The following is a 14,389-nucleotide window of genomic DNA, read 5'->3' on the forward strand; positions in this document are numbered from 1 at the left end:
GACGGCATTTCGCCGGGTGTTCCACCATCCCGTGCGGGGCAGAGAGGCAGAGGGTCGGCTACTCGCCCTCCACCAGGGAAGGCGATCGGTCGCAGACTACTCTATCGAGTTCCGGATTCTGGCAGCACAGAGCGGATACGACGATCGAGCATTGTGTGGACTGTTTCGTCGCGGCCTGAATTCTCAACTCAAGGACGAGCTGGCGACCCGCGACCACAGCACCGACCTGGAGGAGCTGATCGACCTCGCTCTCCTCATGGACAATCGCTTGAGGGAGCGAGGCCGGGAGCGTGGGGGAGATCGTTTCCCGTTCCAACGCACTCCATACCGTGAGGAACATCGTGGAGTATCCCGGGAGACAGCACCCGCGGAGGAACCTACGCAGCTGGGAGGCAAAGACGTTGGTGGAGAGGAAGGAAGTCGCCGTTTCAGCCGTCGAGCGACTAGTGACAACACCCAAACATCTCCTCACGCCACTACCAGTCATCCAGGATCGTTTTTTCACGTCCATCCCGAGTACTGTGAGTCACGATCCCGCGCGTTAACTCCAGAGTCTAGACGAGTCGACGCGCGACCGGGACACCCCAACAGAGCTTGAGGGGGAGATATTTGGTGATTCCCGGTCGAGGCGGGTTCGGGCCCTGGTAGACTCAGGAGCAGACGACTGCCTGATGGACACCGAGCTCGCATCCGAGCTGGGTTGTTTTTTGGAGGAACTTATCGATAGAAAGCGGGTTCGTGATCTCGATGGGCGTCTCCTGGCGGTCGTTACACATAGAACGGAGCCATTGAAGCTCCAACTTTCGAGTAACCATGTCGAGCATCGGCGTTTTCTCGTAATGCGGTCCCGCAACGCTCCCATCATTCTCGGGTTACCCTGGCTCAAGGTACACAACCCCGTAATTTCCTGGGCGCGCCCAGCAATTGATAGTTGGAGCCCGTACTGTTATCAACACTGTTTACAGTCGGCCGTCGGGGGGTACGAACGTGTCACACCCCCCGAGGATATCTGCCTTGACGGAGTGCCGGATTGCTATCGGGACCTCAAGGAGGTATTCAGCGGGGACCGCGCGCGCTCTTTACCTCCACACCGCCCCTACGATTGCGCAATAGACCTGCAGGCGGGCGCCCCGTTGCCGACCTCGAGGCTGTATCAGGTGTCTCAACCTGAACGCGAGGCGTTGACGGAGTACATTAACAGCTCGCTCGCTGCAGGCCTCATTAGACCTTCACGTTCACCGTTAGGGGCGGGTTTTTTCTTCGTGGGAAAAAAGGACAAGACCCTGCGACCCTGCGTCGACTATCGTGGGTTAAACGAAATTACAATAAAGAATAGATACCCACTACCTTTGTTAGATTCCGCCTTTGCCCCATTGCAATCCGCCACCGTTTTCTCCAAATTAGATTTACGCAGCGCTTACCACTTGGTCCGTATCAGAGAGGGAGATGAATGGAAGACCGCTTTTAAGACCCCTCTGGGCCATTTCGAGTATTTAGTGATGCCTTTCGGGCTTACTAACGCTCCTGCCATATTCCAAAATCTCATCAACGATGTTTTAAGGGACATGATTAACATCTTCTGTTTTGTTTATCTGGACGATATATTGATTTTCTCCCGGTCTTTACATGAGCACCAGCAACATGTTAGGCTGGTGCTACAGCGCCTATTGGAAAACCGGCTCTTCGTCAAGGCAGAGAAGTGTGAATTCCATGTTCCCGTCATCTCCTTCCTGGGGTTTATCATTGAGCGGGGTAGGTTGCGAGCAGACCCCGTTAAGACACAGGCAGTCACAAATTGGCCGGTTCCAACTAACCGCAAGGAACTGCAACGTTTCCTGGGGTTTGCAAATTTCTATAGACGGTTTATCCGTGGCTATAGTCAAAAGGCGCTCCCCTTAACCCGCCTTACGTCTGTTAAGACCCCATTTAAGTGGGACTCTACCGCGGACGCAGCGTTCGCAAACTTAAAGGCGGCGTTTACCAGTCCCCCCGTACTTCAACATCCTGACCCTGATCTTCCCTTTATTGTAGAGGTGGACGCCTCGGATTCAGGGGTGGGGGAGGTGCTGTCTTAACGCTCTCCGATCGACCAGAAGCTGCACCCCTGCGCCTTCTTCTCCCGTCGACTCACAGCGGCCGAAGCCAATTACGACGTGGGCAACCGCGAACTGTTGGCTGTTGTCTCCGCCTTGCAAGAATGGAGACACTGGCTCGAAGGGGCAAGGGAACAGTTCACGGTCTACACGGACCATAAGAACCTTGCTTACCTCCGTACCGCCAAGAGACTAAACTCCCGTCAGGCCCGGTGGGCCTTGTTCCTCACCAGATTCAACTTTATTCTCACATACTCCCCCGGGTCGAAGAATACCAAGCCCGACACCCTTTCCCGTCTCCACGACCCTACGGGAGGGGATCGGCCCCCGGAAACCATCCTCCCGGCTCAGTGCATCGTGGGGGTCGTCCAATGGGAGGTTGAGCAGCGGATCCAGACTGCCCTGGAGGGGGTTCAGGTATCGGCGGGGAGACTGTTCGTGCCTCCACCCCTGCGGTCGGAAGTTCTGCAGTGGGGACATGGGTCCAAGGTGGCATGCCATCCGGGGGTGAACCGGACGGTGCAACTCGTCGCCCAGCGGTTCTGGTGGCCGGAGCTCCGGAGCGACGTGACGGAGTTCGTCAAGGCCTGCAACTCCTGCGCATGCGGCAAGTCTTCCCGTCAACCTCCGGCGGAATTGCTCCAGCCGTTGCCCATTCCGCCACGCCCCTGGTCCCACATCGCTCTGGACTTCGTTACGGGCCTTCCCTCCTCCCGGGGTCGTACGGTCGTGCTCACGATCGTGGACCGCTTCTCCAAGGCGGCTCATTTTGTGCCCTTGTCCAGGTTACCGTCGGCGCTGGAGACCGCCAACCTCCTGGTCAAACACGTTTTCCGTCTCCACGGCATCCCAACTGACATTGTGTCTGATCGGGGGCCCCAGTTTGTGTCTCGCGTCTGGAAGCGGTTCTGCCGGTCCCTCGGAGCTACTGCCAGCCTGACCTCCGGCTACCACCCCCAGTCCAACGGACAGGCGGAGCGCGCCAACCAGGATCTGGGGGCGGCCCTCCGCTGTGTGTGCCTCCACCGTCCCGCATCATGGGTCGACCACTTACCATGGGTGGAGTATGCACACAACACCCTCGTCTCCTCCGCAACCGGCCGATTACCGTTCATGACTGCTTACGGCTACCAGCCGCCGCTGTTCCCATCACAGGAGGGGCAGGTGGAGGTCCCTTCCGTTCAGCACCATCTTAAGCGGGTCCATCACATGTGGAGAGAGGCCCGGGCGGCGTTGTCCCGCACTGCGACCCGGAACCGGCAGATCGCAGATCGTCGTCGGCGCCCGGCCCCCTCATATGTGGTGGGACAAAGGGTGTGGCTGGCTACGAGGGATCTTCGCCTGGCCGGTTCGTCGGCAAAGCTGGGACCCCGATTCACTGGACCGTTCGAGGTCGAGGCCGTCATCAGTCCAGCTGCAGTCAGGCTCCGGCTGCCACCCACAATGAAGGTTCACCCCGTCTTCCACGTCTCCCTACTCAAACCCGTGTCTTCCAGTGACTTGGCTCCTCCTCCCACGCCGCCGCCACCTCCGCGGGTGGTCGAGGGTGGTCCAGTGTACACGGTGCGTGCCATCCTGGACTCTCGGCGCAGGGGCAGGGGTTTCCAGTACCTGGTCGATTGGGAGGGCTACGGGCCGGAGGAGCAGCAATGGGTGCCTCGCTCCTGGATCCTTGATCCGTCCCTTCTGCGCGACTTCCACACCTCTCATCCTTCCAAACCGGGGGGTCCGCCGGGAGGCGTCCGTTGAGGGGGGGGTACTGTCACGTTCCGTGCCTGCCTGCAGGGGGCGGGCTTTCTCCCCGCCGACTGCACACCTGTTATTCATTCGGGATGATTATTCTTCCTTTATTAGGAGACTCCGGCAGTTTACTCACTGCCGGAGAATTCCACGCCGTGCCATATTTCTCTCGTGCTCTATTTCGCTATTTGCTATTTGACTCGTTGCCTTTTTGCCTTATGGCCAATACTCTTGTCATTCGCGTTTTGCCTCTAAGATTTTGTACTTATTGTATTTCCGCCAATTCAAGCCCTCCTCGCGTTTTTTGTTTTCCGCGAGCGTTTTCAGTTGTTATTTCCTTCTTTGTTACTCCTGGTCCTTATTTGATCAGCGTTTTGTGTTACCGTTTTTCCCTGTTGGGCTCTTTCTGTTTTTTGTCATTAAAGACACCTTTTGTTTGACAAGATTTTTTCGTTGTCTGCTTTCCGGGGATCCAACTCTTTACTTCCTTGTTCTGCACGGAGCGATCTGTTATCGCTTCGGGCAGAACGTGACAGAAACGGTTACCTACGGTACTGTTTGTGCATGTTGACTGAGAGTGACTCGAGCTAAAGTTATGCCGCTCATACAATACATCATACTCACTGGCTTTGTTTTGGGTTTTGATATGAAAAAAATTGTAATCTGACAAACATTTGAATAGTATTAGAAGAGCTTCAATCACTTTCCCAAACCCACCAATTGGAAAGACTGATCATTAAAGCATACTTGTGTTCAGTAAAGGGTTTTAAAATGCAATAAGCAAAAAACTGTGTCTTCTCTAATCAATCGAAAAAATATATGATAATCACACATAATATACAGTATTGACAAAGTGTTGAAAGAAAGTCCTACAGTCAGCCTTTTATCAGACCGTGGAAAAGTCCATTTGCTATAGGCACTCACTATATGAGATGAAAGGACAATAAAGCCCTCTGGCAATCATACTACCGTGTTCACCATAAATATAGAAAGTGCATTTCACGTATGAATTATTATGTTTATGAGGTCTAGTGTTGAATTGAAGCACTAATTGTGATTTAAACCACTACCAAAACAAGTTTAGAAAATGATTTAAATTGTTCTCTGATTTTGATTATCAGAGATCACAACTCTGTGAAGTCGGAAAAAATGGACCCACTTCACCGACCGGCTTCAAAGTGACGCCACTTGACAATGGCAAGCCCCATGAAGACCCTGATCGTGAAACGCAAAACATAGTTTACATTATAGAAATCTTCATAGATCTTCATTTATTATTACATTAATTTAGTTATCAACATAACTTCACGTAATGCAGTGTTTGTCAAATAGTAGCGGACAGCATGAAGCCAAATAAATTAAGGCGTCACTTAAAGGCATTACATGTACACCCCAATCACGCTGATAAGCTGCTTGAGTTTTTTCAGCAAAACGTGCCGAATATTGCCAACAATCATGCCGCTTTGTGACTGCTACTTCAGTAAACTAAAATACAGGTCCCGGCTACACATTAGCAGGAGCCGGGAGTTGCTGTGTCCTGCTTCAAACCTCGCTTCGAAGATCTATGCATTGCAAAAACGTGCTCATTGTAGCCATTAATCCAGATGTCAGCATTGATTTAAAAAAAAAAAGAAGCACAAATTATTGTATATATTTTTGTTTTGCTGGTTAAAGGTTTTTTTTAATATTGTGCTCCTAGGATAATGTTGGTGATTAGTTTGAATACATTATTAGTTATTGAGTTTATGTCATTTTATTTTTCAATATCGTATGGTGGGCGGCCCAGTAGTCCAGTGGTTAGCACGTCGGCTTCACAGTGCAGGTTTTTGTTCTTGTTTTCTTTCGCTTTGAACGCTTTGTGGTCATAAGTGGGACAATCGGAATGGAATAAGGCTGACATCCCACCGTCCTCTAATGCAGCATTTGTGTCGAGCCAATTAACAATCTTCATTTATTAATTTAATGTTATTCCGCTGATTGTTAAATTAGGTACGTAATAAATAGCATAACAGCCCATCAAAAACGTATATTATTTATTTAAGTTTTGGAATCAGAAGAAAATTAATGATTCGCTTTGATGAAAGATTAATTACATTACGTCATGAAAATGTGTGTCAATGTCATATTTTAGGGTGCCAGGGCCGTTCTGCTTGACATGTTTATTAATAGGCAAGAAAACAGTAACTGCATAAGAACAACCGTCCATTTTTCCTTCCGCTTTTCCGTGGTCACCAAAGCAACATTAATTATTATATTGAGTCGGTAGAGGGCAGTAGTACATTGGTGAAATATCAGTTGTGTCACACGACCGAAGAAGAATACAAGACGCGTGAGGAGGTCTGCCACTTGATCGCCCAACGTCATAGGTAAAAAGATCCGTTTAATCGATGCTCAGGAATTGTGACAAGCGATTGGTGCAGTACTGCGAGCCAGCAAACTCTCACTGCTTTAAAGTTACTTTTTGTCCACTTTTAGCAAGTGCAATACTAGCGATAGCCAGCAATTACTAGCGTGCCAGTGTTGCTAGCGAGGAGCTAACACTTAGCTGTATGAAACGGTCTGTTTATCTTGTAAAGCAAAGGGCAACGTCACGTTAAGAAGTTACGCTTTTACTGTTAATGGTTCTTCTGGATTTTTAGTAATTGCACAATGACTGTTACACGATCGTTGTTTCTACTCTGTCAGCTAAGGGACTAGTCACAACACGTTGCCTCGTACTTTGTTACTCGTTAGCTAGCTCTTGAGCTCCTGTCAAAACGTGTGCTGCAGCCCAATTGTTGTTATTCAGAAGTGTTTGTCAAGAAGCCAAACTTAGACAGTCAGAAATCGTCCACATTTTCTGTGTTTGTTTAATTCCACCATGCAACTGTCAATCGGCTACGAGAGCGCCTTGACTCGCGAGCAGACGCTAACTTTATTGGTCGTAGGCTAGTCCATCTGCCAGCCGCGTTCCAGTGCGTCATCGGTCAACGCATGTTCGCCACTCTGATCCCGTCACAACTGGGCTCTTTGTAAATACGTATGCTGCTTTGTAATTATATGTTGTTTCCTTTGTGGCACATGCTGGAATCTGCGGCGTAAGGGAATGTCTTCACACTCCCGATTTCTGATGTTACACTTGAGTAATCCCGTGCGGAAAGTAAAACGCAGTCACTCTCGCTACCCGTGTTAGATTGAACTTTTTTTTAAATCCTAGGAAGGAGCAGCAATTCTGTAATGGAGGTCAATAAAGGTAAATGCAACGTTTTCATTGTTCACCCCGGTGAAACATTACTCAGTCGAAGGCTGTACACTCTTGAACAAGTTTGACCTCATGAACATGGTTTCTCTATCGTGCAACTTTGAACAGGTAAAGGGGAGCCGGGATTGCAGAATCCTGCCAGGCAGATGGACAAACCCGTTCACTTGCATGCGGTGGAAAGGTTGGTTGAGTTGCATGAAACACCAAAATTACAAAAAGATGTGTGCTGAAGTCATGCTTTTGTTTCCCTATCATACTATGCAATCTGCATGGTACAATACTGTAAGGAGATCCGACTGCACTTAAAAAGCAGCGCTACCTGTGGTAGTAATAATGAGAAATCAATCAACTTTTATTGCAGACTCATTAGAAAGCACATACACTATGCCCCTCTTCCTCAACTGGCGGACGGCGATCCACGACCGGACCGCCGACCTCTCTGTCCGGACTTCCTCTGTCCGGACCCTCGGCAAATTGTATAAAATAATTTATAAATTGATTTTTACGTTATACATTTTATATTTGTGGACTATAATCTGCGCATTACCGCGATCGCTTGTTTAAATTATCCGTTGTATTCTTTGCGTGCGCTAACAGATGTAATGCATAGGACCGCGACTTTGTGTGTATGTTTGACTCACTCGAGACCTTGCCTGAGCAGGGCATGTCGGCGATAACGATGCGCTGATTGGCTCCTCTGAACTTAAGGTGTGTCCATACATAAGCGTCAGCACGCATTCAAAATGGATGATTGTGTCAGGAAACAGACGCATGCGCGACGCCACAGTGTGCTCACAGCTTCAGCCCAGGAGAGCCGCACACAGACAATTAGACAAAACGAATCGCGGGAGGTTTCGACTGTGTGCAGTTCTGCTGCCGTCTACTTTGTAGCTGTTTAATAGCAGAACACCGCAACATGGTAAATGAACATCCCAATGGCGTCCTCAAATAATATTTGCATGCCTCAGACATTGCATTCACCTAAAGTGGAAGAAAAGCACTGCACATTCGTGTGCTCCCTTGTGTCAGTATTTAAAATGGTTCTTAACTCCTGATAATATTTTTAAGTGATTTCAGAAGGGATGTGAAAATGGGAATTGTACAAATGAAAAGGATATTTTTGTTTTTGTTTAGTATTTATTTTGGTAAAATTAGTGTTTTGTTTTGTTTTTAAATTAATGGGAAAATTACAACTACTGTTTAACAAAGTTAAAATAAAAATGTCTTATTTCCCTTAAAGGGCTATTTCTATTATTAAGCAGGCACAACTTAACAAAATAAGAGTTCCTGTGCCTCAACACAACACCTCTCATTATTTGCTGTGTACTGGCAAAGTGAATAATTGTTATTTTCATGAACCCCATTATTGGTTGGTTGTGAGGAGTGTTGATTTGTATAAGCTTAGCTTGCCCATACTAAATGGGGATATTGCCCTGAACCCCATGACCGCTGTGCATGGGACCGGACCTTGGTCTTATTAAAAAAAAAAAAAGTGGACCGACAGCATTTCTAGTTGAGGACCACTGCACTATGCCATAAACATTAAAACAAATGAAAAGGCAGTCTCATGTCCACAAAGGTGACTGACTAGTGACTGGTGACTGCACTGAAACCAGGAAACAATTGGAATTCTGAGAATCATTTAATAGACATTGGATTCCTCAACAAGGCATGAAACACACTAACCTTGCACAACAAAACGGTTTCCTTGTACTACACCACCTGAGCTTTGTAAGCAAATCTGTACATGTCATCATCATCAATCTTAAACTTATGCTTGCTAGACTTAGTTTTAAACTTTATCTACATGGGAGCAGTATACATAGAAGCACAATAACTTTTACAGAGCTTTATCTTCAATACTAGTGAAAGTTCCTTAACCATCATGTTAGCTTGTGAATTTAACATCTGCTGCTATCTATATACATGGTCATAATTTTCAGACATTTAATCTGGATGACATGTCCCAGATACTTTACCCTTTCATGCACCCTGTAACCTAATAACATGATAAACTGTCCTCTGTCACAACTGCTGTCCCTGAAAGGGTTAATTTCACATACAGATATGACATGCCCTTACAGGTAAAATGATGGGAAGTTGATCTATGTCCCCTTTTGCTTTGTAAGTCATAACTCTTTTTACCATGGTATTTCACATCAAATTGGACATCGTACTCTGCTATATTTACTATCGACAGGGCTTTAAAGTGCGACCATTATGCTCACAAATGTGCCCTTTTCTCCTCATTATATGTCTGTAAAAATTTCAGCCGATCACAGCGCGGATGCATGTTTTAATCCTTCTACTGGTACATACAGCAAAGGCGCTCCAATTCTATGTCCACTGTCAAACTACATGCAGAAGGTGGAATGTGTCAGGTTAAGTCCTTCCAGTATTAAAAAAATATATATATATCAATGTCTAGATGTTTAATTTTACTAGCTTAACTTGCTTTCTAAAGAATGGGTTTCTATTCAGTTCACTCCCATATATAAATAAAAGTATCGGTAGTGTGAATTTTAAAAAATCATGTTGAGCGTTTAAGAAAAACCTTTACTTGTCTCACAATGGAGAAATTGGCAATTTACAGCAGCACAAATTATGAAAAGGAGAAAGTAGAAAAACAAAAAGTATTTGCATGCACAAAAAAACCAAACAGACTGTCCACAGTACAGAGTATATATTTGCATAAATATGTCTATATTTTAAAATTATTTACCCCTCCGTGAGTCGTCACCTTACCGCGGTGGAGGGGTTTGTGTGTCCCAATGATCCTAGAAGCTAAGTTGTCTGGGGCTTAATGCCCCTGGCAGGGTCACCCATGGCAAACAGGTTCTAGGTGAGGGGCCAGACAAAGCACGGCTCAAAGACCCCTTATGATGAGCAAAATATATGGACCAAGGTTTCCCTTGCCCGGACGCGGGTCACCGGGGCCCCCCTCTGGAGCCAGGCCTGGAGGTGGGGCTCGTTGGCAAGCGCCTAGTGGCCGGGCCTACACCCATGGGGCCCGGCCGGGCACAGCCCGAAGAGGCAACGTGGGTCCCCCTTCCCATGGGCTCACCACCCATGAGAGGGGCCAAAGGGGTCGGGTGCAATGTGAGCTGGGCGGCAGCCAAAGGCGGGGACCCTGGCGGTCCGATCCTCGGCTGCAGAAGCTAGCTCTTGGGACATGGAATGTCACCTCTCTGGCAGGGAAGGAGCCCGAGCTGGTGTGTGAGGCAGAGAATTTCCGACTGGATATAGTCGGACTTGCCTCCACACACAGCCTGGGTTCTGGTACCAGTTCTCTCGAGAGGGGTTGGACTCTCTTCCACTCTGGAGTTGCTCACGGTGAGAGGCGCAGAGCAGGTGTGGGCATACTCATTGCCCCCCGGCTCAGTGCCTGTACATTGGGGTTCACACCGGTAGACGAGAGGGTTGCCTCCCTCCGCCTGCGGGTGGGGGGTCGGGTCCTGACTGTTGTTTGTGCATATGCACCAAACAGCAGCTCAGCATACCCACCCTTTTTGGAGTCCTTGGAGGGTGTGCTGGAGAGTACTCCTGCTGGGGACTCCCTTGTTCTGCTGGGGGACTTCAATGCTCACGTGGGCAATGACAGTGAGACCTGGAGGGGCGTGATTGGGAGGAACGGCCCCCCCGATCTGAACCCGAGTGGTGTTTTGTTATTGGACTTCTGTGCTCGTCACGGATTGTCCATAACGAACACCTTGTTCAAACATAAGGGTGTCCATATGTGCACTTGGCACCAGGATACTCTAGGCCGCAGTTCGATGATCGACTTTGTAGTTGTATCATCGGATTTGCGGCCGCATGTTCTGGACACTCGGGTGAAGAGAGGGGCGGAGCTGTCAACTGATCACCACCTGGTGGTGAGTAGGCTCCGATGGTGGGGGAAGATGCCGGTCCGTCCTGGCAGACCCAAACGTATAGTGAGGGTTTGTTGGGAGCGTCTGGCGGAATCCCCTGTCAGAAGGAGTTTCAACTCCCACCTCCGACAGAGCTTTTCCCATGTTCCGGGGGAGGCGGGGGACATTGAGCCCGAGTGGACCGTGTTCCGTGCCTCTATTGTTGAGGCGGCCAATCTGAGTTGTGGCCGTAAGGTGGTTGGTGCCTGTCGTGGCGGCAACCCCCGTACTCGCTGGTGGACACCAGCAGTAAGGGATGCCGTCAACCTGAAGAAGGAGTCCTATCAAGCCTTTATGGCCTGTGGTACCCCAGAGGCAGCTGACAGGTATCGATTGGCCAAGCGGGCCGCGGCTTCAGTGGTCGCCGAGGCAAAAACCCGAGCGTGGGAAGAGTTCGGTGAGGCCATGGAAGCCGACTTCCGGACGGCTTCGAGGAAATTCTGGTCCACCATCCGACGTCTCAGGAGGGGGAAGCAGTGCACCACTAACACTGTATACAGTGGGGATGGGGCGCTGCTGACTTCGACTCGGGACGTTGTGAACCGGTGGGCAGAGTACTTCGAAGACCTCCTCAACTCCACCAACACGCCTTCCTTGGAGGAAGCAGAGCCCGGGGACTCTGAGGTGGGCTCTCCTATCTCTGTGGTTGAAGTCACCGATGTTGTTAAAAAGCTCCTCGGTGGCAAGGCCCCAGGGGTGGATGAGATCCGCCCGGAGTTCCTCAAGGCTCTGGATGTTGTGGGGCTGTCCTGGTTGACACGCCTCTGCAACATCGCGTGGACAACAGGGAGAGTGCCTCTGGATTGGCAGACCGGGGTGGTAGTCCCTCTTTTTAAAAAGGGGGACCGGAGGGTGTGTTCCAACTACAGAGGGATCACACTCCTCAGCCTCCCTGGTAAGGTCTATTCAGGGGTGCTGGAGAGGAGGGTCCGTCAGGAAGTCGAGCCTCAGATTGAGGAGGAGCAGTGTGGTTTTCGTCCCGGCCGTGGAACAGTGGACCAGCTCTACACCCTTAGCAGGGTCCTTGAGGGTATGTGGGAATTCGCCCAACCAGTCTACATGTGTTTTGTGGACTTGGAGAAGGCGTTTGACCGTGTCCCTCGAGGAGTTCTGTGGGGGGTGCTTCGTGGGTATGGGGTACCGAACCCCCTGATACGGGCTGTTCGGTCACTATACCACCGATGTCAGAGTTTGGTTCGCATTGCCGGCAGTAAGTCGGAATCGTTTCCAGTGGAGGTAGGACTCCGCCAAGGCTGCCCTTTGTCGCCGATTCTGTTCATAACCTTTATGGACAGAATTTCTAGGCGCAGCCGAAGCGTTGAGGGGGTCCGTTTTGGGGGCCTCAGTATTTCATCCCTGCTTTTTGCAGATGATGTGGTGCTGTTGGCTCCTTCAAACGGGGCTCTCCAACTCTCACTGGAGCGTTTCGCAGCCGAGTGTGAAGCGGTTGGGATGAAAATCAGCACCTCCAAATCTGAAACCATGGTCCTCAGTCGGAAAAGGGTGGAGTGCCCACTCCGGGTCGGGGAGGAGATCTTACCCCAAGTGGAGGAGTTCAAGTATCTTGGGGTCTTGTTCACGAGTGGGGGTAGGAGGGAGCGGGAGATCGACAGGCGGATCGGTGCAGCGTCTGCTGTGATGCGGACGTTGTATCGGTCTGTCGTGGTGAAGAAGGAGCTGAGCCAAAAGGCGACGCTCTCAATTTACCGGTCGATCTACGTCCCAACCCTCACCTATGGTCACGAGCTATGGGTCGTGACCGAAAGAACGAGATCCCGGATACAAGCGGCTGAAATGAGTTTTCTCCGCAGGGTGTCTGGGCTCTCCCTTAGAGATAAGGTGAGAAGCTCAGTCATCCGGGAGGGGCTCAGAGTCGAGCCGCTTCTCCTCCACATCGAGAGGAGCCAGATGAGGTGGCTTGGGCATCTGATTCGGATGCCTCCTGAGCGCCTCCCCGGTGAGGTGTTCCGGTCATGTCCCACCGGGAGAAGACCCAGAGGAAGACCCAGGACACGCTGGAGAGACTATGTCACCCAGCTGGCCTGGGAACGACTCGGGATCCCCCGGGGAGAGCTGGAAGAAGTAGCTAGGCAGAGGGAAGTCTGGGCTTCCCTGCTAAAGCTGTTGCCCCCGCGACCCGGCCCCGGATAAGCGGTAGATGATGGATGGATGGATGGATGGATGTCTATATTTATGCATATGCAAAGTGGCTGTGCTATTGAAAATGGGTGAGTGGGGGGTGAGTCCAGGTTTTCATTGTGTTTATTCTACAGCCATTAGAATTGTTTAAAAAAAAATTGTGACCACAATCAAATTGCAATCATTGTACTTTTTTGCTGACTTACACGGTAATACAAATAAGACACATTTGAAGTTGTTTAGCTGTCGGATATTTCACTGCTTTTTACTGATGTTTTAAAGTTTTAGCATGGTATCTTTATTTGGTCTTTTAAGGTTATAGAAATTAATTGACCTGTTTTGTCAAGTCACTAGTTGTTGCAAAGTTGTTCCAGTAAAATATTTTGTGCATATATCTTCAGTCACTATCAAACTTTCATCATATGAAACTACAGTATGCCAATTGAGATGACTATACATCAGCAACTATGGTCATCCTATACCACCCCTAAAAAAGGGTGCGACCAAATCTGTGCTGCTCCGACCGACTGAAAAAGTTGGTTGCACTACTGCAAAAGTTAGTGTAGAGATTCGATTGGTTGAAATCCAGCATTGCCAAGACAAAAATTTGCCAGATCTTCGGCAAGATAAAATGGGTGTCACCAATCATACATCCTGTTTGACAGCGACATAACATTTTGTTGTTGCTGGCATTTTGATGATTCGGGGATGACAAATTCACAACCGTGCCTCCTCAAACCGTTCTTGCTTTTCCTTCGACCACAGCATGCTGCCTAAAGCGGTGAAGAGGCGAGTGCATGCTTTGAAAAGGCTTCAGGTGCAGTGTGGCAACATCGAAGCCAAGTTTTATGAGGAGGTCCATGAACTGGAGAGGAAGTATGCTGCCCTCTATCGGCCATTTTATGACAAGGTATCTTCACGCTTTTGTGACGGAACGCCTTTTCACCAGACTCAAATTGTAGATGTAAACATGATTTTCTTAAGTGGCACTCGATGTAGTATCTCTGGTCCTACCTGAAATCAGTTAGATCACATCCTTGGTGCTACATTGGATACTTGTAAGACGAGTAGCCGACTGTTGTCTTGTCAGTCAGGGCTATTTCCAGAGCTAGTGACAAGAACCAAGCAATTCCCAGTTGCTCTGATGATTGACAGTTAAAATTGGCTTGCACCTGTGCGTGCGCCGCTTTGCCCCTCTAAAGGGGTTTTGATTACAATGTGCATGTGTATTTCAGTCCATTATCCATGTCTGTTTGCATTCGGTCTGT

The 14,389-nt window shown here is 49.3% G+C and overlaps 1 protein-coding gene across 4 annotated transcripts in view; it reads left to right on the plus strand.

Annotated features, from left to right (window-relative positions):
* The window catches only part of nap1l4a (nucleosome assembly protein 1-like 4a), a 220,113-nt gene that overhangs the window by 198,470 nt on the left and 7,254 nt on the right, over nucleotides 1-14,389 (plus strand). For 3 of the 4 annotated variants that reach the window (XM_052060113.1, XM_052060114.1, XM_052060112.1), the window contains exons 1-4: nucleotides 6,165-6,199; nucleotides 7,030-7,065; nucleotides 7,183-7,255; nucleotides 13,887-14,031. In XM_052060113.1, the coding sequence (XP_051916073.1) occupies nucleotides 7,050-7,065; nucleotides 7,183-7,255; nucleotides 13,887-14,031 (234 nt within the window). In that variant the 5' untranslated portion in view covers nucleotides 6,165-6,199; nucleotides 7,030-7,049. Of the gene's footprint in view, nucleotides 1-6,164; nucleotides 6,200-7,029; nucleotides 7,066-7,182; nucleotides 7,256-13,886; nucleotides 14,032-14,389 lie in introns of those variants that run through there. The other variant, XM_052060111.1, reaches the window with a different exon arrangement.

Source organism: Hippocampus zosterae, chromosome 3, assembly GCF_025434085.1.
Source record: "Hippocampus zosterae strain Florida chromosome 3, ASM2543408v3, whole genome shotgun sequence".
Classification (NCBI taxonomy): Eukaryota; Metazoa; Chordata; class Actinopteri; order Syngnathiformes; family Syngnathidae; genus Hippocampus; species Hippocampus zosterae.